The sequence below is a fragment of the Rana temporaria genome, chromosome 8 (assembly GCF_905171775.1).
Source record: "Rana temporaria chromosome 8, aRanTem1.1, whole genome shotgun sequence".
Lineage (NCBI taxonomy): Eukaryota > Metazoa > Chordata > Amphibia > Anura > Ranidae > Rana > Rana temporaria.
In genome coordinates, this window is record NC_053496.1 from 70,988,140 (window position 1) to 71,011,029 (window position 22,890).

At 39.2% G+C, this 22,890-nt stretch overlaps 1 protein-coding gene across 2 annotated transcripts in view; it reads right to left on the minus strand.

Annotated features, from left to right (window-relative positions):
- Window positions 1–15,534: 15,534 nt before the first annotated feature.
- ARID5B (AT-rich interaction domain 5B) overlaps window positions 15,535–22,890 on the minus strand; it is a 368,024-nt gene continuing 360,668 nt past the window's right edge. For both annotated transcript variants that reach the window (XM_040361996.1, XM_040361998.1), the window contains one exon: window positions 15,535–18,387. In XM_040361996.1, the coding sequence (XP_040217930.1) occupies window positions 16,258–18,387 (2,130 nt within the window). In that variant the 3' untranslated portion in view covers window positions 15,535–16,257. The remainder of the gene's footprint in view (window positions 18,388–22,890) is intronic.

Here is a 22,890-nt window from a genome sequence, read left to right on the forward strand (position 1 = left end):
TTGTTGAGGGTGCACTGCAGTTGAATCCGCCGATTAAGTCTCCCGTGTGCCCATGGGATTTGAATTTGGTGTTGTCTGTTTTACAGAAGCTACCTTTTGAACCTTTACACCAGGTTTCTCCAAGTCTGTTGACACAGAAACTGTTTTTTCTTGTAGCCATATCCTCGGCTAGGAGGGTATCGGAATTGGCGGCTCTTTTTGTGTTAAGAACCTTATATGATTATTCATGAAGGCAGGGTGGTGCTGCGGTTTTCAACTGAACCAAGATATAGTTCTACCGTCTTTCTTTCCAGATCCGCAGTCTGTGGAGGAAGAGAGTCTAAACTCTCTAGATGTTGTAAGAGCGGTAAAGGTTTATCTGCAAGCTACGGCTCAGATAAGGAAGACTGATTGATTGTCTATTCATTCTGCCACAAGGCCCAAAGAATGGCCAGACGGCATCAAAATCCACTATTGCAAGGTGGATTCCTCGTGTCATTATTCAGGCCTATGGTTTACAAAAGAAGATTCTTCCTTTTCAGGTGAAAGCGCACTCGACTTGAGCAGTTGGTGCTTCATGGGCAGTGCATCACTAGGCCTCCATGGCTCAGATCTGTAAGGCTGCTATTGGGTCTTCGGTCCATACATTTTCTAAATTCTACCAGGTAATGTGAGAGGTTACGAGGATGCTGCCTTCAGGTGTAGTGTGATGCAGGCAGCGGTGTAGATCCTCTGGCTCGATGGCGGTCTTATTCTGATCTGTGTCTCCCTCTCCACAAATTTTAGCATTGCTATGGGACATCCCATTAAGTAATTAAGGCTCTGTGTCCCGTGATGTATGATAAAGAAAATAGGATTTTTTTTAATACAACTTACCTGTAAAATCCTTTTCTTGGGAATACCTCACGGGACACAGAGCTCCCACCCCTCTTTGGAGTTGACGTAGAAAACGTATTGCTTTGCTACAAAACTGAGGTACTCTCCATTTGGGGGGGTTATATAGGGTAAGAACTCAATTTTAATTGGGTTTGCCAGTGTCCAAACACCTGTGGTGACTACATAACCCATTAGGTAATTAAGGCTCTGTGTCCCGTGATGTATTTCCAAGAAAGGGATTTTACAGGTAAGCTGTATTAAAAAATCCTATTTTTTTTTCACTCCCCATGGATAAACAAATTGAAAGGGGAGCAAAAGTGAAATTAGTTTATGCATCTGTAAGGGTCTAGATTAAAGTAAACATGCATTGACAAAGCATACATTTACTTTGAGGCTCCATGCACACTGGCTTAAATTTCTGCTGCTATGGAAGTTTTGTCTTCTGTCTAATAGAAGCGGCTCAATGTTATCCTATGTGTCCATGCACATTAGGACGATTTCTAGCCATAATTTGAGCTCAGCGTTTAGAGGCAGGAAAAAAAAACCTTCTGGTCTGTTTTTGATTGGAGCATTCTGGCAAAACAAAAATGCTAAACTCTGTAAAAAAGCACTCTATATGAGCATTTTTTTCCTGGCAAGGGAAGTGGCATTTTTTTTTCTTTTTTTTAAAGCCCAGTGTGCATGGAGAGGGGTTGCAACCTCATCCCTTTAAAACCGAACCCATATTAATTGCACAGATTCTGTGGCTGATTAAAGTGGTCAATTAAACTCACTTTCTGCCTTATCTGCATTAAATTAGCCTCAGAACCTGTGTAATTTTATATGTGCATGTTTAAAGGGATGAGGTGGCAACCCTAGCATGGAGCCTGAATCTCAACATTTTTTTCTAATGTATGGAGATAAATATATGTTCATTTATTCTATCCATATAAACATGCACATCCTACACAGAAATATAACCTTGTTACACTGCAGATACCCCCAGACTGCTCTACAATCTGTGTGGGGTAAGAGAGGTTACTGGCTATAAAATGTGGCAGTTTGTGTACTGGCTATAAAATGTGGCAGTTTGTGTACGGTCGGGCTTCAAACAAAAATCCACGGAAAAGTTTGTTTGAAGGGCGTTGGCCGTGAACTTGGTATGCATACACACGGCAAGAATTTTTCAGCAAACTTTTCAAAAATCACTTGGTTTTTCAGCTCTTTTCTGCTCTTTACCGCCACCCTTTGGTCCACTTCTGCTATTGTTGGTTGATTTTAACATTGGTTCTGAGCATGCGTGCTTGTCCGATGGACTTCTGTACACACGATAGGACTTTGCATTGTAGGACTTTTGTTACCGAAAAGTTTGTCCGTTTGCAGAGCGAACTTTTGTCCGATGAAAACCGAAAAATTTTGTCTGGTGGAGCGTACACACGGTCGGATTTTTTTGAAAACCTGCTCATATTGAAGTTTGTTGTCAAAAATTCCGACTGTGTGTATGGGCCTTTACACTTGGTAATCACCCCTGTGGTGAATGTCACAATTACAGTTTTCTGTATGTTTGGCATCTACTTACCATCTCTGTTAACTAAAATTAAGTTCAGCAAAAAACATTTATTGTGCATTAAAAATGGCAGAAATATGACATGCTTTAGCTTTGCTTCTACATGGATATTTAATTTGCCATTTAGAAAGGGTACAGAAACAGGAGTAATGTGATGTGGGCTCCAAATAACATAAACACCCTTTGCTGAACGAGTGTAAACTACATCTGTGCATCAAAACCAACAGTTCTGGACGTACTGTCAGCCCAGGGACATCAAGAGGTGATTTGCATAGCCCACTGCCCTAAAATTAAAGATTAACATTTTATTTTTTGAATTTGTAATGGAAATGAGACATGCAGATACCCTTCTGTTTTAAGAGGGCTCCACAGTTTTTTAGGCATTCAGCTAAAAAGGATGACTGTCCAAATGTTGGCTGACAACTCTGCTTCAACCTTCAAGTGCATTGCTCAGAAACAGGCTAAATAATGGTGGTGTCCTCTAAGGCCCATAAGAGTACAGATAACATACAAAACCGGCTCCAAAGTCCCACACAGCTTTACCTATTATTATCTTTATTTTTTTGTAGTCACACTTGAATTCATTTTGATTGCCTGGGTCACTACACTTTTCTTTTCCAATTAGTCAAGGTAATAAGTTATGTAGTCTCCTTTCTGTAATGTTCACAAATACCTATTTTTTTTCCAGAGGAATACTTCAGCAGAAAGGTATCTGATGCCAATGCAGTATGTTAAATAGTTTTCCCTTTTTGCTGTTTACATCAAAAGAGAACAGAGGAAATGGTTTATTAACAGAATTCTAACCAGTAATACTTACATGAGCATAAATTTTAATAAAATATAATTCATAGCAGTTTGTAAGTACACAGCTAAATTTACCCACTGTGGAAGATAATCAAGCTGCTTTATATATTTCATCTTGGGCTAGGGGTTTTATGGCTCTGTTAAGCATGAGTACAGATTGGTGTTTTTTTCCAGTTATTATGTTTAACCAAGCTACTAAAACAAAATCATTGTATTGCTTTTTCACACACATTCACAGAATCCGTCAGACCCTTTGTTTCTTCATTTTATTCCTAAAAGAAAATATCACATTAATTACTATTTTTCAGCAATGTAATGCCACTTTACTATAAAAAATACACATACAGGAGCAGATTATCTGTACAAAATAATATTTAGACTTTCAGTACCGATAATCTCTGTGTATGACTTGCCACCAATATTTCATCTGATTGGATATTGGTTGTATATGCATTTATTCAAACGTTTTTCAAGCTGTATTGGACATTGGGTCTTAAGACCCTTTTGGTTGTCTTTCATGTAAAAAGGGTGGCCCAAGTCTACCTTTACCACTCTGTCAGCTTAGGCCATCATAGTAGATGGTTAGGCTGCCCACTGAGAGACATATTATTGTGTGACCTGATTTGTCAAGTGTATGGTCGGGCTAAAGCCAACCCTTTTTTTTTCTTCCCTGTTTTGAAAAGAAAAGGAAAGGGCTGGAACCTCCAAGTTATAAGTACTGTTTATTTTAAATGCTGTGTTCCAGAGAGCAGAATTTTCTTCCGTTCCTGTTGATGCCTATCACCTGGACAGAAAGTGGAAATTTCCATCTTTGGGTAGATAGATGATCTAAACCTTCCTCCGTCTGTTAGATAATGTTTTCATTGCTGCTTTTTTCGTCCATTGGGAGTATTCAACCCTAACTACTTGTTTTGTTTGAAACTGATCAAATAGGCACAGATGAAAGTAAGGGAAATCTCCCGAAATTAAGTCTGACACCTGCCAAATGGATAGGAAGTATGGTCTAAGGCAGATGTCACACTAATTGCACACTGTCTCACCACAAACAGGATTGCTAAAATGTGTAAGGAGAATGCTCACTTGCTCTTATCCGTTACTCCTTTGCCAGCCAGATAGGTGAGGTGCCATTCCCTCACTGCCAAAGATCTTGCAGAAAGTACCTGGGAAGGGGGGGACACATACAAGCAACAGGTTAATATTTTTCACCTTTGCTGTGTCCCCCATAACTGATGAGTTGTGCCAGTGCCAGGATTGCAGCACTGACGGCTGCCTAAATGGGGATAAACAACATTCATGTGTACAATGATGTTACTAGCGGTGATTGGTCACAGTGATCACATGGTACAGACACTATCTGTACTGGCCAATTACAACAAAACACACTGAATAAATCAGTTTCATTCAGTAAATTCACTGTGTTAAGAGTAGTACAGTGTTACTATGGGGCTTCCTAACCTCTGAAATGAATTGTATTTTTATTAAATGCAACTTGTAAAAATATTTTCATAACTCTATACCAGTGTTTTGCAATCTTTTTCTAGTCAAGGTACCCTTGAAAAAAAGCCTGGGTTCCGGTGCGTTTCTCTTCACCGGTTCAGGCCAAAAAAATTTCATGAATTTTCAACTGAACCTGACCCAAAAATACACAGGCCTCCTTTGGAAACCGCACCGCGGCCGAGCCGGAGTGAACCGGCTCCATTGAGAGCCAGTCGAAGTTGCATGTCATGCAAATTGGATTCGGTGAAAACAGCATCCAATTCGCACATATGTGAACCTGGGCTAAGGCTTGGTTCACATTAATGCAAGTTGCAGAACACATGCAAGATTGCGCGTGTTCCTGACATGCAAACCTGCAGCTGTTTAGCAGATGTGCAGGGATGCCATGTGCAACGTGATTTTAACAAGAAAATTGGGAACTTCTTTTCCTGCATTCTTGCATGTAGGGCAGCCCACTGAAATTAAAATGAAAGGGCTGCCCTACATGCAGCCACACAGATGTAAATTTGATTCGCTTTTCAGAGAAGCGTCAGTCCTTGCTGCTATTATGAACAAACCCTAAAAAAAGCAGTTCTGATTGGTAGGGGAAAGAATCACAAGTAACATGCATACATGCACATACTGTATAAACACAGACATGCAGTTGTGCTCATAAGTTTACATACCCTGGCAGAATTTGATTTTTTTTGGGCCATTTTTCAGGGAATATAAATGATATCACTTTTCTTTCAGTGTTTGGCTGAAGCCATTTATTATCAATCAACTGTACTTATTAACAGAAACTACCCAATGACCCTGATCAAAAGTTACATACCTGTTCTTAATACCGTGTATTGCCCCCTTTAACATCAATGACAGCTTGAAGTCTTTTGTAGTATTTGTGGATGAGGCTCTTTATCTTCTCAGATGGTAAAACTGCCCATTCCTCTTGGCAAAAAGCCTCGAGTTCCTGTAAATTCTTGGGCTATCTTGCATGAACTGCACGTTTGAGATCTCCCCAGAGAGGCTCAATGATATTGAGGTCAGGAGACTGAGATGGCCACTCCAGAACCTTCTCTTTATTCTGCTGTAGCCAATGACTGGTCGACTTGGCCTTGTGTTTTGGATCCTTGTCATGTTGGAATGTCCAAGTGCGTTCCATGCGCAGCTTCCTGGCTGATGAATGCAAATGTTCCTCCAGTATTTTTTAATTATTCTTGCCATCAATTTTGACAACATTTCCTGTGCCTTTGTAGCTCACACATGCCCAAAACATCAGCAACCCACCTCTGTGTTTCACAGTAGGAATGGTGTAGCTTTCATCATAGGCCTTGTTAACTCCAAATGAAGTGTTTATGATTGTGGCCAAAAATCTAAATTTTGGTCTCATCACTCCAAATTACTTTGTGCCAGAAGCTTTGAGGCTTGTCTCTGTGCTGTTTGGCGTATTGTAAACGGGATACTTTGTGGCATTAGTTTTGGCTTTCTTGCGACTCAACCATGCAGCCCATCTTTCAACTGCCTCCTTATTGTCCCTCCACGTGTTTTCAGAGTCCTGTATTTCACCTGAAGTTATTTGTGGGTTTTTCTTTGCATCCCGAACAATTTTCCTGGCAGTTGTGGCTTAAATTTTAGTTGACAGAACCCCTCATTTTCCACTTCTTGATTAGAGTTTGAACACTGCTGATTAGCATTCTCAATTCCTTGGATTTTTTGTATAGCCATTTCCTGTTTTATACAGTTCAACTACCATTTCCCAGAGATCCTTTGACAATTCTTTTGCTTTCCCCATGACTGAGAATCCACAAATGTCAGTGTAGCAATGGATGAAAGATGCAAGGGTCTGTCAGCAGTCCAGAAACTCATTGACCTTTTTATACACACACACACACCAATTACAAGCAAACATCACAGGTGAGGATAGTTACCTTTTAATAACCATTTAAACCCATTTGTGTCAACGTGTGTGCATGTTATCAGGCCAAAATCACCAGGATATGTAAACTTTTGATCAGCGTCATTTGGGTAGTTTCTGTTGTGATTATGATTTAAAAAGAGTAAACACAGTTGTTTGATAATAAATGGCTTCAGCCAAAACCATGAGTGAAAGAAATGTTTGTGTTATCTATCATTCATATTCTCTGAAAAATGGCCAAGAAATCATAAATTCTGCCAGGGTATGTAAACTTATGAGCACGACTGTATGTATACACACACATAAACTCAAGCATTTATACACATAAGCTCGCACAAATATATATATTTTTAATTGCAGTACTTTACCTTCACTGGCACTGTGGGTATTGTAATGTAGGGGGAGGCACAGCACACACTGGGCAAGACACATCCCCTTCCTTTCACTTTGCTTCCACTGTCTGACCAAACTCCCGAAGTGCTGATTTACTATTTGGTTGGGGAGTAAGAGCTGGGTCTCCACGGAATGCTGCTCTACCAGGATGCTGCTCTACCAGGAGAAAGGCTTCTCTATACAACTTGAGTGGCACGTTCCTCCTTGTACATGAAATTGATCGGAGCTATGCCCTGACCCATGGCCTTGTTTTCTGGACAGCCACCTACAGACCAGACCTGACATCTAATTGAGATAGCCTTTTAGACTATCCCAAAACGTTTTCTGTAATAATTTGATTGAAAGACCGTATTCTTTTAAGCCAAATTACGATGCCCAAATTTTTTTTTTGCCTTTTTAATGTGCAAATATTCATAGAAAACGTAAACATTATGGCACACTTACATGGCAAATCTTTGATCTTCACTGCCCCCTTTGCCATTACTTCCAGCTTCAGAGTCTTTAGCCATTTTTATTTGCATGCGCACAGGAGTCATTTTTTTCAGATACAGAATCTTATGCTGGGTATACAAGCTACACTGGGCATGTGTATGCTGCCAGGCAAGGAGAAACCTTTGACAGAAGAGATGGAGACTCACCTCTGCCATGAAAAAAAAAATACCAATCTTGTAGAGATTGTATTGGCACGATGTACTCATGGAGATTGTGTTCTGGCATAATACATGGGCATATTGGGAAATGGCCCTCTTGGCCTTCACAGTATTATATAGACTCCATGCAGTAACCAAGAATAGGTTTTTCTTGCTGCCCATCAATGTGATTTTGTTTCCACAGAGAGGCGAGTATGACATATGCAAATCAACTTTGATAGACTTTGTGTTTAGCGGTTTACTGGGCATGGAGGAATGAAATGGGCTGTCATTTACCACTCTGAATATGCCCATATGCATAGCTTCCGACTTTTTAAGATGGGACAGAGAGACATGTATTATTAAAACTATGTAGGCATAGGACATGCCCCTGCCATGTCCCCTTAAAGGAGAATTATACCACAAAATGATTACGTAAACCCACAAGTGTTTTTTTTTTTTTTTACCACTACTATTCCTTTTATACTGGCCTTTGGAATTTACAAATGCAGCAATTTAGAAATTGGATAAAGTGTTTAACACTGGAAAATACTGCTTAAAAGATAAAAAGTGCATTTTATACAGAACGGACCAAAATGAAAAGAGGGACAGCCTCTCGAAATCAGGGACAGTTGGGAGCTATACTTGCATGTGTGACCACATACTGTAAAATCCCTAGCTGAATTAAGGACATGGACAGAATGTGGCGATAGAGAGCAGTAGGATCAACCAGGTTTTTTGCAGAATACAGAAAATAATCTCATAGTGACTGAGTGAGTAATGAACAGCATGCCAGTAAATACCTTATACAGCCCACTTCCTCTTTCTTGTCTGGTAAAAAAGCCTAGGTTTTTGACCTACATAGCTCTTTCTCACTATTGTGAGAGTTTGCCAGGAGAGGGGATGAGTCATAAGAGGGCCAATGAGAGCTGGAGGTATGTGTCTGTGTAAATCCAGGAAGTGAACAGGCAGCAGCTTCAGCTGCCCACAGTTAAAATGGTTGCAGACAGACTCAGTGGAGGGAGATTTCTGCAGCATATTTGGCAAGTACAGAATCACAGTATATATAAAATAATATGCAAAGTGTTTGGAGGGAAGCCTCAGAATGGCAAATATTTTTTTATTACAATGTATGTGAGCTGACTACACTTCCTCTTTAAAGACTGCTCAACGCAGATATACTGCAACAGGGCAGCTCTCCTGCTGAGAATTACTGTAACTGTATGCGATCCGAGTCTGGGGCGTGAGGCCAGTGGCCTGCTCCTGCTGTGATTGGACACATCGGGAGCCAATCAGTGATTGTTCTGAGGAGAGGCAGACCGCTGTTCTGCCAGAGGGGAAAATGGAGATCTTGTGTTTCTGCTAGTCAAAGCACCTCCACAGTTAGAAAGCACCCCCTAGGGACAAATTGAACCCATTGATTGCCCCTGATGTTAACCCCTTCATGTCATTTGTACAGTGACAGTGATTTTTTTTTATATTCCATAAATATATCCCGTAGTGTGTAGACGCCATTACTTTTTCACAAACCAATCAATATACACTTTTGGGGATTTTTTAAACCAAAAATATGTAGCAGAATACATATTGGCCTAAATTGGTAAATTTGATTAAAAAATATATATATATTGGACATGTTTCATAGCATAAATAATTTATTTTTTTGTTTTCAAAATTGGTGGACTTTTTTTTGTTTATAGTGCAAAAAATATTATTTGGGTACAGGGCAAATTGTCAGTTAAAGCAACACAGTCCTATATCACAAAATATGGCCTGGTCATGAGGGGGTAAAAACTTCTGGGGCTGAAGTGGTTAATACTACTGTTTCAAGATAAAAGGCATTTTATATATAAAGGCAGTAACTTTAACCTTTGTCTTCTATTATATAGCATGCTGTACACGTTAAAGTTTTGGCTTTTGCCTATAGTTCTACTTTAAAACTTTTTTTTTTTCCATTTTGAATAGATCATGGGAGGGTTATATTCCCTGTCAGATTTATTTTCGCCATCTGTGCCCCATTGTGAAGATTTCCCTTCACTTCCTGTCCCATAGCCAAAAAGGAAGACCCTGAAAATTAAGGGAATTCCTTGGGGACACCAGAACTAGTGTCCCTATCAAAAGATTTACGATCTATTTATTGGAAACAGCCCAACGTGTGTAATTTTCTTTTACGTTCAGTAATAATGATAAACAGAACAAATAGAGGGGATGAATCTACTTAATGGGGGCACAGACCGCAATAAACACTGCCACGTGTTCTAATCCCTCTCCCCTCCATCCCAAAAAAAGTTTTTCTTTAGTACTATTTTAACCCTGATCAATTTTGTATAGTGTTGGCAGTAGTTGAGGGTTAATGCATGTCATGCCCCCCTCTTGATGCCCATATACAAATCTTAATAAGCACTTAACGTGCAGCCCCCATCTAATGTCTATAACTGAGAAAATGTCTGCACCGTCACCTGCTAAGAAAGCTTCCCATATACAAATACTAACCAACATTAACTGCTTGCTGCACGCAGATATACATCTGCAGCATAGCACGGACAGGGAAAAGGACGTATACTGTTTATACATCCCCTTTAAGAAGTGGCATTGTGGACGTGCCCCCACCACGAGTTCTGTGACTCCGGCCGTGGGTCCCACGGACTCTGTGTCTGATGTGTCCGCCATAAAGTCGCAGTCATGATAAAAATCACAGATCGCCACCATTACTAGTAAAAAGAGGAAAAACTTTTTTTATATATATATATATTTGGGGGAAATTTATTATAGTAATAAAATGTTACATTTTTTTCAAAATGTATGCTCTATCAAATACTACCAAAAGAAAGCTCTATTTGTGGGGGAAAAAAAGGACTTAAATTTTATTTGAGAGCCACGTCACACGATTGCGCAATTGTCCTTTAAAGCAACGCAGTGCCGAATAGCAAAAAGTGGCCTGGTGTTTGGCCAGCAAAATGGTCCGGGGCTTAAGTGGTTAAAGTTATTGTACATTTTTTTCTTAAAATAAATGTAAAAAGTTATATCTCTCAGCTCTGTACTTACCTTCTCATCAGACGTGCCCCCCACTGAAGCTCTCCACTAATTATTTTCTGCAATTGCCTCCATAGCAAGCCAGTTGCTCTGGAGGCACTCAAGCAGGTGTGTGTGCTCCCAAGCCTGGCTGTATATGTGTTCATAGACACACACACAGCATGGTTTGGCCACGCTCTTTCCTCATTGAATTTGACTGGCTGCGACAGGAGCCAATGGCTCCTGCTGCTCTCATCAAAGCCTGTGAGAACAGGGAGGGAGGAGAGAAGTCCTGGAGCCAGGCACAGAGCTGGATCGATGCAGGACTTGGGTAAGTGTTGAGGATGGGGAACGGGGAGCAGGTAGTAGACATTTTTCTTACCTTAAAGCAATTCTAAAGGTTTTCAGAATGCATTAAGAACCAATCAATAATATAATCAAAGGCCAGAATGAAAACAAAACAGACTGATATAGTTGGCACAGAGACGTGTAACCTACCCCGTTTCCCCGAAAATAAGACAATGTGTTATATTAATTTTTGCTCCCAAAAATGCGCTAGGTCTAATTTTCAGGGGATGTCTTATTTTTCCATGAAGAAGAATACGGTACACATTTATTGTTGAACAAATGTAATTTTAAGTGATCCCCTGCCCTGTGCCAGTGGACACCAGACATCCCCCCACCCCTTTATCAGACATTTCCCCCCTACCCAAGTCACCCCTGCGTGTCCACACAACGTGCCCAACTCCTGCTCCGCGCTACTCACTATCTAATTGTGAGTTGGCCAGACGCCGTCAGGGCAGAGCGAGCAGCAGCTTGTCCTGGCGGCGGCGCGCTCTCTGATGAAGAGAGACCACGCACTTCCTGTCTGCTCCGTCTGCGCTGCGGCCAAAAGTGAGCTGTGCGGCCAGGGTACAGAGTTACGGTAGCTTCGGGGGCCTTATTATCGGGATGCCTTATGTTCGGGGGAGGTCTTATTTTCGGGGGGATGCCTTATATTTCAGCGAGAGGCAAAACTGTAAGTAGGTCTTATTTTCGGGGAAACATGGTAGTTAGTATGCCCCTCTGCCCAATTCCTCTAGCTCTCCTTGCTGTTGAAGTAACTCCGCTTTCAGTCATCATTTAAAGACCAAAGCATGCTTGTCACTACTGCAAATACTCCTAAACTAGAACATCTGTAGAGATTTTTATGGCTTTGTGCTTTTTTTTTTATTTGAATACTTGCTTCTGAACAGCAAAATGTATGTATTTTTGTATCATTCTGGAGTAATGTTTTTCACATATCCAGAAGTTATGAAGGCAAATAACTAATATCCCATGTCTTCTCTGTTGAGGTAAATATTCCTATGCTAGCACTTTTTGGCTATTGTCTAAGAGCTGTGGGATTTCCTTCCTAGAAAAGTGAGGAAACAGACCTTTTTAATTTCCTTTGAATTCACTGTGATGTAACTGAAAGGTAAATACAGAGCAATTTATTTCACCTATGTCTTTGTAAGCAGAAATGGTCTTTCTAAGAGGCCTTTTTTGTGTTTGCCGTTTAAATATAAAGTACATACAATGCTACTTGACTGGGTCCTGGCCAGCATATGGGTCGGAACTTACAGCAGTTAGTCACTGACGACATCCAGCACTTGTGCCTAGATGCTGAAATGATCAGCTCCTGGGCCTTTCTTCTACACAGCATACTCCATAGGGGTGCTTGTAGCAAGTCACTGCAAACACAATAGTTTCAGATTTGAAGTGAAGTGACATTACCATGCAGTGTCACCGACCTTCCACCTAGTATGGAGGCTAAGGCAGAGCTGCAGCAGCTCTTGCTCTAAGTGAAGCCTATTTGAAGCAGCAGATCCCTTCTGCAGGGTTCTGGTGCCATCATGACAAAAAAGGAAAAAATAAGTATAAATTGTAAAAAAAAAAAAAATATATATATATATTTAAAGTATTTCTAACAACTTAAGTTCTTTCACCTTAATGCATTCTATGCACTAAGGTGAAAAACCTCCTGTGCTGCATCCCCCCTCATTGAGCAGATTGATAGCAGCGGGAGCCATTGGCCCATCAAATGCTGTGACACGTGGGCAGGGCCAAGTTGGGAGCGAGCCTGCACAGGTGGGATGCCAAAGAGGAAGGGGCCTGGAGCATCCGTGTGGGACTTCAGAACAAGAGGATCAAGGCTGCCATGTGCAAAAGCATTGCACAGAGCAGATACGTATAGACATCATGTTTTCATTTTAAAAAAATGCTGTAAATTTAATATTTCTTTAAACATAAACAATGACATTGTGTTTATGTTGCTTAAGTGTGCATTTGATGCTTAGGGAGTAATATACAGTAATTAGGAATTTTAGTGATAAAAAAACAACACCATTGTGCCAACTCATGTGCTCATCAACCCAACTTGCTCTTATCTGAATGTCATGCTAACAAGTTACATAAACCAATTTGTTTTTAATTTAGTGTCAAAAGGGGAATAAATGGAAAATTAATGGTACATAATCATTTCATGTAATGATGGCACAGCCCCAAATTTTAACCCCCAAAATATAATACCAAAGTTGCTTTGGGAAGATTATGGGAAAATACATATTTTTTTAATTTTCACGATTTCTTCCTCATACTGCAATTACATATTTATCCAAATCTATCCAATTAAAAGTCCTGTCAGAAAACACTGCATGTGTGGCTATGCCAGGGGCCCTGGTATAGAAAGAGCTTATGAGAGATTTACTGGGAAACGCAAGCAGGGAACTTGAGGAGCCAGTTTGCGATGAAGAGCCTTCCCAATCCAGATTAAGCCATTAAGTTTGTCCTTCTGTACTGGCAGTGTCACAGGACATTGTGTGTCTCATGATGGCTCCAATGTATCAGCAAGCATTTGGTAAGTGTGGTTAAAGTATTGTGTGTCAGAGCATGAAAGCGAAGAGACTAGAGGCTTTCAGAAATGTTACAGATACACCGCTTACAGAGCCGAGTTAGACTCTGGCATTTAATACACTTATCAGTGAAGTTGCACACCTTACGACAAAACTAATATAGAATTCTTTTTTCCATAGGGGCCTATAAAAACTGTGTTTGGTACAGACAAGTCCAAAATGTTTCAGCAGTGAAGCCAAGAGTCTTGGTAAGTATTTTTCTTTCCAATAAGCAGAGACTGTGTTTGCTTAAAATATACGTAATGTAATACCAATATCTTCGGGTTGCAGTTGTTGGCCAAATATTAAACGTTTTTTGTAGCAAACATTTTGGATATATACAGTTGGGTTCCTTAGAGAGGATACTTGTAATCGGCACACAGCAGTTGACGCCATTACCTTCCATGCCTGGCCAAACTTTGTTTTAATATTAATGTGTATGTTTATGGTAAAATATATAGAAAAAACTCCCCAATGTTTCATCCCTAAACGCTAAGTACAGAAAAATTTGATCTGCGCAAAACCTTCTGTTATACTCTGCCACACTGAAATCTCAAGCAATGTAATAAAGTCCAGCCCAGTTTCCATTGTGAACACCTTCCCCTTATGTTATGAAGCTGAGAGGAGGAGGCGTTCTGTAGTCCAACAGGAGGAAACCTCCTCCTGGACTTAAGATTTCCATGCAGAAGAGGCACTAAATTTGTCAGCTTAAATATGAAGTTAGGTGTTCACTGGCAGATCCCCGAATATAACTGTGTACTTGACATATTTTTTAATAAGATGAAAAGAGGAAAATGTGTACGTATGGCAGAGATTTCATAGTATTGTACCAATATATACAATGTTGGCAGTACTGTTGCTATCATCCAACTTTCTTTAGCAAAAAAGATTCTAAATACCTAAGATCCAAAAACATGCTGACAAAACAGAACTCCAAAATGTGAAGTAGACCATAAAGTGATAATACTCATACACTCAATAGAATGTGTTTTCAAGCATTTTAGGTTCTCACTCTTGTTGGTATACAAAGATAGAATTACAAAAAATATAAATAAATCGGGAATATGTGTAAAGCAATTTTGTCCACAAATCTTATTTAACGAGACTGTTTGTTGTCTTATATAACAATCTAAGTGTCTTTAGATGATATAACGCTATTTCTTACCAATATAAGTATATTGGTAATACTCATTTTAGTCTTATTACTGTAAGCCCAGTACAAACATATAAAAATTTGGCTGATTTCAGGTGACCAAATTTCAGTACAGGTGTACCTGTACTTGTATTTTTTTTTTTCACTTATTGAACAGATATAAATACAGGCATACCCCGCTTTACGGACACTCACTTTATGTACACTCGCGAGTACGGACATGCCCGCGAGTGTACGTAAAGTGTCTCACAAGTACAAATATTCCGCGCCGTGCACCCGCATTAGACGGAACAGTTCCAGTGTGCTCTTTCTGTATCCTGGCTTCCTCCCCACCTCCGGTGACATCACATCCCCTCAGGCTTCCCTGTCAGCCACAGAATGCCATCCAGCCTCTCAATAGCACTGTCCTTTGTGCACAGCGCGATGTCCGGGGGATGGATTGGAGCGGCCCCCCTTGCATCAGATGAGCCTATTTACATGCGAGTGTTCCCCTGATGCCCCCACTAAAGCCCCTGGCACCCCCACTACAGCCTAGAAGTGAAAAAAGGCATTGCTTCACTTTAAGTACATTTTCGTTTTACATCAATGCTCTGGTCCCGTTGTGTACTTAAAAGTGGGGTATGCCTGTAATACACTTTGAATTGTAAATCTAAAATGTGAAAAGTAGCAAACAGAATGTCACGGTTAGTCATTTTAAAGTGTATTTAAACACCTAGTCAGTTTAAAGCTTTGTATGAGAGACCAAGTAGTACATCAGCTTTTCATGAAGATTCTCTTATCGCAGTACCAGAACTTTATCTCAGTTATGTTTAATGCTGATAAACGCAAGAAGCATTGTGTTTGTATCCATAAATGTTATTTTTTTATTTTATATATAAACTTGTCTTCAGTTTAGGTTTGATGGCCTTTGAACTTAAAAACCTGAACATAGATATATATATATATATATTTATATTTACTCAATCAACTTCTCAACATGACCTTGCAGTTAACACGTATTTTGTTTAATAAAAAAAAATGATAAAAAAAGCACATAAATCAACTGAAAGATTAATTCACATAAATTAGGTGAACAGACAGTGTGACATGGGTACTTTTTAAGAGCAGATATGTACAGTCGATTGAACAGTGTTTACTTTCGGCCATTATAGTGTTAAGATTTTTTTTTTTAAATGATTGACTTGTTACTATACATTGCATTGATTGAACTTTTAAACAGTAAAAAACAAAATGATAACAAAGCAAAAGCGCATCCTCCAGGGGGTGTACACGTATTCCATAATTTTAACCAATACGTTTTCAGCCACCTTACACAAAAGAGTGCAACACATTAGATGGTCTTTGCTGAATAATGTTGTTAAAAATGGTGTGCAAACTTTAGCTGTTCCCATTATAAAAACTGTGAAAGTACAAGTGGGACCTGAAAATCCATTCTTACCTCTGAACATAGTACGTGTAAAGTTATATTGTGGCTCACACAGTAGACAAGTGTTTATGCAGAGTATTGTGCTAGGCAAGGAATGTAGCTAAAAGAATTGACATTTTGCCACAGGGGAAGTTGCTTAAAGTTTTGTGCTGGGGTGGACAGAGGACAGTTGGGAGGATGGAAAAGAGGACTGGGGATTGATTGCCGTTAAAGGGTAGATACTGTTGTGTAGTAGGTCACCATATGAAGATCCTACAGGGGCTCCTGAAGCCAAATGTCTATATAGCTGCTGAGAGTTTGTGGAGTTAGTTAGATATTGTCTTTGCATCATCAAGGAATGAAGGGCTAAAGGTTGCATTAGTGGTGAAAGCACACTCTGGTTTTTCAAGTACTGTAGTGGATGGGAATAGGCAGCTGGTATATGCGTGCTGAGTCCACCACATATACTTGCTGGGTAGATGCCAGGAAAAATTGGAGTGGACAATGAATATTTGTGACTTTCCATCATACTCGAATAATTGTCATGAACAGATTTGCTGCTTTCACCCTCTTGGCCAGTAAAGCACTCTTTCCCTGGTGTTTCTTTTGACACAGTTAAAGGAGAAACAGCTCTTATTTTTTTCTCACTGATTGGACCTTCTAGCTCTTCTGAGCTTCTTTTCAATGGCCGTAAGGTTCCAAAGTTCTGAGGACTGACTTTGCCAACTGTAATTGGATGAACAAGGCCCTCCATCTTTCTTACATTTTCATGTCTTACACTGTGTGTCTTTAATGACCTGTGAACAGACTCGTGGTGTCTTTTGGATATTGGTATTGTCATTGGTGAAACTCTACAGGCCTTTGGATTGCAGTCTATTCCCATATTCTTGTTGTTTGGGACCTGAAATGGACTATGAGTTTTGCTTTCTTGTTGCACCAACTGATGAGAGAGGTTAGATGCTGATAATTTGGCTGTGTGCTTGTGCATAGATTTGGGAAGGCTCAAATCAGTTGGTTGGTCATCGATGTGATCAGTTACATTCTGTTTTTCTTGTTGGTGCAAAGAATGATGGTAGTGAAGCTTCTCTTGATGTTTGTTGGGAGAGGACATATTTTCAGATTCTCTATACAAGTCCCGAGGATGATATTTTGAAGGATGTTCATTATGAAGATGGTGTTCTGTTTGTCGGTAAAGCCTATGTAGATGAGGTGATGAGTAAAATTCCAGGAAGTTGGAGTGCTGTGATGCTCTTTTCTCAGCCATCTGCTCTTTATGTTCAAGCATACTGGACTTCAAGGAGTATGACTCTGCAAGCACACTCTGTTGGTGTTTTGCAAAGTCAGAGCGGTAAGAGTCAGCTTTGTTTATGGTACTGATTTTGTAAGGATCAGTCAAGTTCTTTTTATCATCTAATGTTTTATGCTTAAAACTTTGAACGTGCTGTATCACTGATGGTCTGTTTATTGGCATGGTTTCAGCGTTTGATAACGAATGAGTATGTACTAAAGGTGGGGACATTTCGGTTTTGGAGTTTAATTTTTTCTTGCTAATTAAGGGTGGGGGTGAACCATAGGGGTAGCTTCCAGATTGCGCGGCTCCACTAACCTGTGATAAAAGCTTCTTTTTTGCCAAAGGGGACATAATTCCTGGGTTTCCCCTTGAGTACAACAAAGGTGTATATGTGAATGATGATTCTTCACTTAACAATGATGTGTCCTTCTCTTTTAACACGTCCATAGTTTGCACTAAGTACACTTTGGGATTCTGCTTTAGTGCATTTTGTAAAATGTCACTGTCTAGAGGATTCTTCAGGTCCTCTGAGATCAATGGGTCTACCTTTACGGTGCAATTTGCAATATAATCTGGTATATCAGGCAATTTTTCATCTTCTATGTGGTTTTCATGTGGAACCTGTAGCTGAACTGTGGGAAACATATTGAAATGTCCTTCTCGGGCATCCCTTTCAGATGGGTCTGATAATTCTTGTTTGCTTTGCTCTTGTTTTATTATGGTTGAATCTTCGATAGTCATTTGTGGTTGTTCATCTGCCGGACTAGAATTAATCTCTTTTACTACATGAGTGAATGAGTCAGCGGGAATTGGTTCAGAGTGCATTTTATCTTCGCTTTTCACATGGCATGTGTCAGAATCAGACTCCTGTACTTGTTCTTTTTCTTCTGTTAAATCAGAACACTCTACAGATGGCTTGGTCTCATCTGAATCATAGGCAATCGACACGCCTTTCTCATCCACATCAAGGTCATTTTCCTCTTCTGGTGAAGAAGCCTAAAAAAACAAATGGATGTCTTTAATAAAGTTTATTAGAATAAAGAATACACTTTTATTTATTTTGCGCAAGCTAAAATTTGCTTGTAATGTTAACCAGGATCAAGTTCAGTTTAAACAACAAATGCTTATTGACCGTCCCAGTACAGACTGCATTGCCAAGTGCTTCCATAGTCTGGGGATACAAAATAGAGGAACTACTGAAAGGAATGAGGACCACAGTGCAGCCCACAATTTCATATGGAAGTCATTTCCATTTTGTTTTGGGGGAAGAAGTTGTTTAAGTGTTTAGGAATAAACACTTTAGTACTTATATACCCCCCAAACCTGTCAGTTGTATCAGAATGTGAAAACAAAATTGGTGCAAGACAGACCAGATCAGCTTGTCAGGCTCTAGTAGACCTCAACAAAATAGTAGCTGTTTGCACACCACCTTCCTGTTGCATAAATGTGAATGAGATGGGTAAAATAAGTTTCACCTTCTGTTCTCCATACCTAACGAACTCCTCAGATGCGTTTTGTCCTTTTTGGGGCATACGTGTAGTTTAAGCCAGTGTTTCTCAGCTCCAGTCCTCAATGAGTCTCAACAGGTCATGTTTTCTGGATTTCCCCCAGATGAAATGGCTGTGGTAATTACTAAGGCAGCAAAAATGATCAAATCACCAGTGAAAAAATAATGGAAAGCCAACATGAACTGTTGGGGTGCCTTGAGGACCAAGTTGAGACTGGTTTAAGCCTTGAAAAAGGCAAAATGCATCTGAAGCGTTCTCTACAAGTGAAGAACAAGGAGCTGAAGCCATCTTTTTACCTATCTCATTCACATTTATTATGCAAGAAGAAGTCAGTGTCTTTGTACAGATGGCCATCATTTTGATGAAATAATCTAACACTTTTAGTCAGACTATAATCGGTAGCCAGCAGGTAATGCATTTGATGTTTTTACATTATGCTGTGAATACCTTCTAATTTGATCCCTAAGCCCTCTATTCCTAGCACATAACTTAATGAGATGGGACACTTTTATCACAATACCAAAATTGAGGAAGCGCCCCATTACATTTGTGAACATTAAAAGATAACAGCAATAGGTTTTGATCATGTTTATGCAAAACCACTGGGCTTCACACAAATGTTGAATATTCGGTTTTGAGCATCCCTTCTTGCAAGTCATACATGTGCATTGAGCTCCCCCTTTAGTTTCAAACATACAAACACCTAACCCATTGTGAAATAAGTAAAGCTTCTCTTTAATCATCACATTTGCCAATGACCATTCAAGCTGCAAGTTATATAACCAAATTGCTGAGTGAATAAATAGACTTTTTTATATTTTTGCTGACAATATATTGTTGCTTGGTTTGGGTTTGTATTAAATTCAGCTTTATTTATGCTTTCTATACCCCAAGGATATGAATTTCTTCATACTGATATACCACAAACTAAAATGTTTATCTAATGGTTGTATGGGTACTTGAGTCAGCATTACAAAAATATCTATGGCTAACTTCTCAAAACACTAGATCAGCTAAACTTTACAATAGTTATAAGAAATCTGCCATGTGGATGTGTGGGAGAAGTTTTGAGTAACAATTCAAAGAAGAAAATCCATATAGTAGTTTCCCATTCTAAAACGTATTGATGTCACCCACAAATGCAGCCATTTGTCTTCCAGTTTAACACATATGTACCAGTTGCTACAAAGAAATACATATTTTTAATTAAAAACTGATAGTGTGCAGTTTACTGGGAGATTTATTCAGCCAACACTATAATTTGTGTTACTCATTTTATTACACATACACTATTTGTACCTTTCCTAAACGTGAGACTGACGCTTTGCTAATGCATACCTATAGATTGTGATACAAAGTGTTCTGGTACGTTTTTTTTTGTAAGTTCATTTAACAGTCTTTGTGCAACAGAGAACTATTTTACGAATTGGAGTCGATTCCCACAGGAACCTGTCACTTTGTCGGTTCTTGTCTGAAGTAGTCACAAATTTAGAACTCCTAGTCCAATTCATGTAGACATAGTCAGCAATACTTGGTTTCAGTGCGTAAATGCCTGAACACATTCACTACAGAGACCCTGTATCTCCCGCACAAACAAATCTACTTGGCCTGTTTCGTTAACACGCTGCTAAAATTCTTGTCTGTACTGCCCTGTAGCAAACAATTTAACTTCATGACAATCTGATTGGTGACAATGGGTCAGTTTAGACCCAATGAGATCTGTTCTCAGAAGGACTGAGGAGGGGAATAATAAGAGGTACATGACCAATAAAAGAAAAGTGTATTATCTAAAAACCACCAATTAAATGTTCAAATATTAAACATTTCTATTGTACCTTCCACTTAAAATGTTACCAAAGACTAAATGCGTCTAATAACTGAAAACGTTTTTACAGTTAAAATAGCAATACAGTTTGGCTTTTGATTTAGGTCTGTTTCATACAGCATATTTGATATCATTCTTGCTATTCATTCCATTATGTCGTGATGTAACCTCCGACCCCAAGGGTCAATGGCCCATTCTGTCTGCAATACAGCAGGCTGACAGGCCTAACAATGGCTGCTGTCTTTCCCTTGAGAAGAAGCCATTTTAAATCATTGTGTAAAATCTTATTATTTTCTTCCCCTGATGAGATAACAGAGTGAGCAACATAAAGAAATGCATTATCTAAATACTGTACCGCTGGTCATTACATTCAAAAAAGAGCTAATGATTCACGTCTGTTTTGACACTGTCATTTTCACATTGCATCCTTTCAATTCCCTGTCTTTTTTTTTTATATTTTTAACAGATGCACTTTTTTTCTTTAAGCCATGTACTCTATTCTTCCTAATAACAGCTCTTTTCACTCAGAATGCCATCATTAGTTGTTTAATAAGTATTGCTTTATCAGTAGTCTCTAGAGCTTATTCAATTACACGAGAATACCAGACTGGTGAGCAAAGCTGGGGGTGGAATTAAGTAGTATTTAAAAATATAAATCACCATTTGTTTCTTTTTAAAACCAGCTTTTGTGATTTGTTTTTTTTAAATTGACACCTACTATGTTATTTTTTTTTTTAATCTATAGTTTGTTTTAAGGATTGTTCAGATTAAGTGGATACACATGCTGAAGAGTGAAGCGAAGTTTAATTCTGGGTTGATGAGTAATTACCACAAACTATAAATTAATGGAATGATTATTAATGCTAAACTTTGAAGAGGAGCCTGTGGTTTAGTATACAAGTTTTGTTTACAAATGTCATAGTTTTGTTGTTAAACCAGCAAGAAAAGGCAAAATTTTAATTAAATGTCCCCTTTTTACTCACTCACAGATTTGAAGCAGACTTTTAAATTGAATTCATTCTCTGAATACATCATGGTTACTTTGGATACAAAGTTTATTTTCATTATTCCTGTTTATCACGACACTAAAATTAACCATCTGGTGCAGATCATGTTTATTTAGAAATTCAATAAAGGGTTTAAAAATATTTATTTTGTAATGTTTTGTATGTAAAAACAACAATGGAAAGAAGACAGTAATGCCTCGTACACACGGCCGGACTTCCCGAGGAAAAAAAGTCTGACTGGCTTTTTTTTTTAGAAAGTCCGGCCGTGTGTAGCCTCCATTTGACTTTTTTTTCGGAAGTACGACAGACCTTACATGGAGAACCTGTTCTCTATCTTTCCGACGGACTTTTGCATGGTCAAAAGTCAGACCTTGTGTACAACAGACAAAAACTGCTTACAGGAAGAAGGGGTTAATTATTGTTTGTTGCTTAATTGAGCCTTTTCATGCCAGAGCCGTTTATGTTTTTAGGCCTGAAGATTAGTTTAAACCCCCAACATATATTTTCTGAAAGACACCTTGGAGAATAAAATAGTGGTAGTTCCATTTTTTTATGGCACATAACATTTGCATAATGGTTTATCAAGTGCAATTTTTCCGTAAAAAATACACTGTAGGGCACACAATATAAAAGAGGGTTGCAATGAGTATATGAATACACACAGTCAAGCTTTAAAATTGCATGTGTACGCTATATTTTCCATCAATAAGACTTTAAAGCCTAGGTTCACACTGAGGGCAGGTTTGAAATTGTGCAAGTTCAGCTGAACTCGCATGATTTCAGTCCGACTTTGGGGGGGAATTGGACAGACATCTGTGCAGTTGCTGTACATCTGAGGGGGGGACATGCAAGGAAAATAGCATTTTTGCTTGCACATGATTGGATGATAAAATCAGCATAGCTTCCCCTCAGATCTACAGCACTTTTAAGTGCACTTGTAGTGCAGAGTGGATTTTCCCTTTAGTAAATCAACCCCATTGTGTCATGAGTGGAATTCTATTGGATCTCTAGCAGCCAAACCTTAGTGGAAAATTTAACTTTATGGCCTATAGCTATTACAATATGAGGCCCTAAACAATAATTTCTCAGTTGCTAGGCGTTACAGCATAGTACAGTAGTTTTCCTTTACTGTAACCTGCCTGTCTGTGAACTAAACACT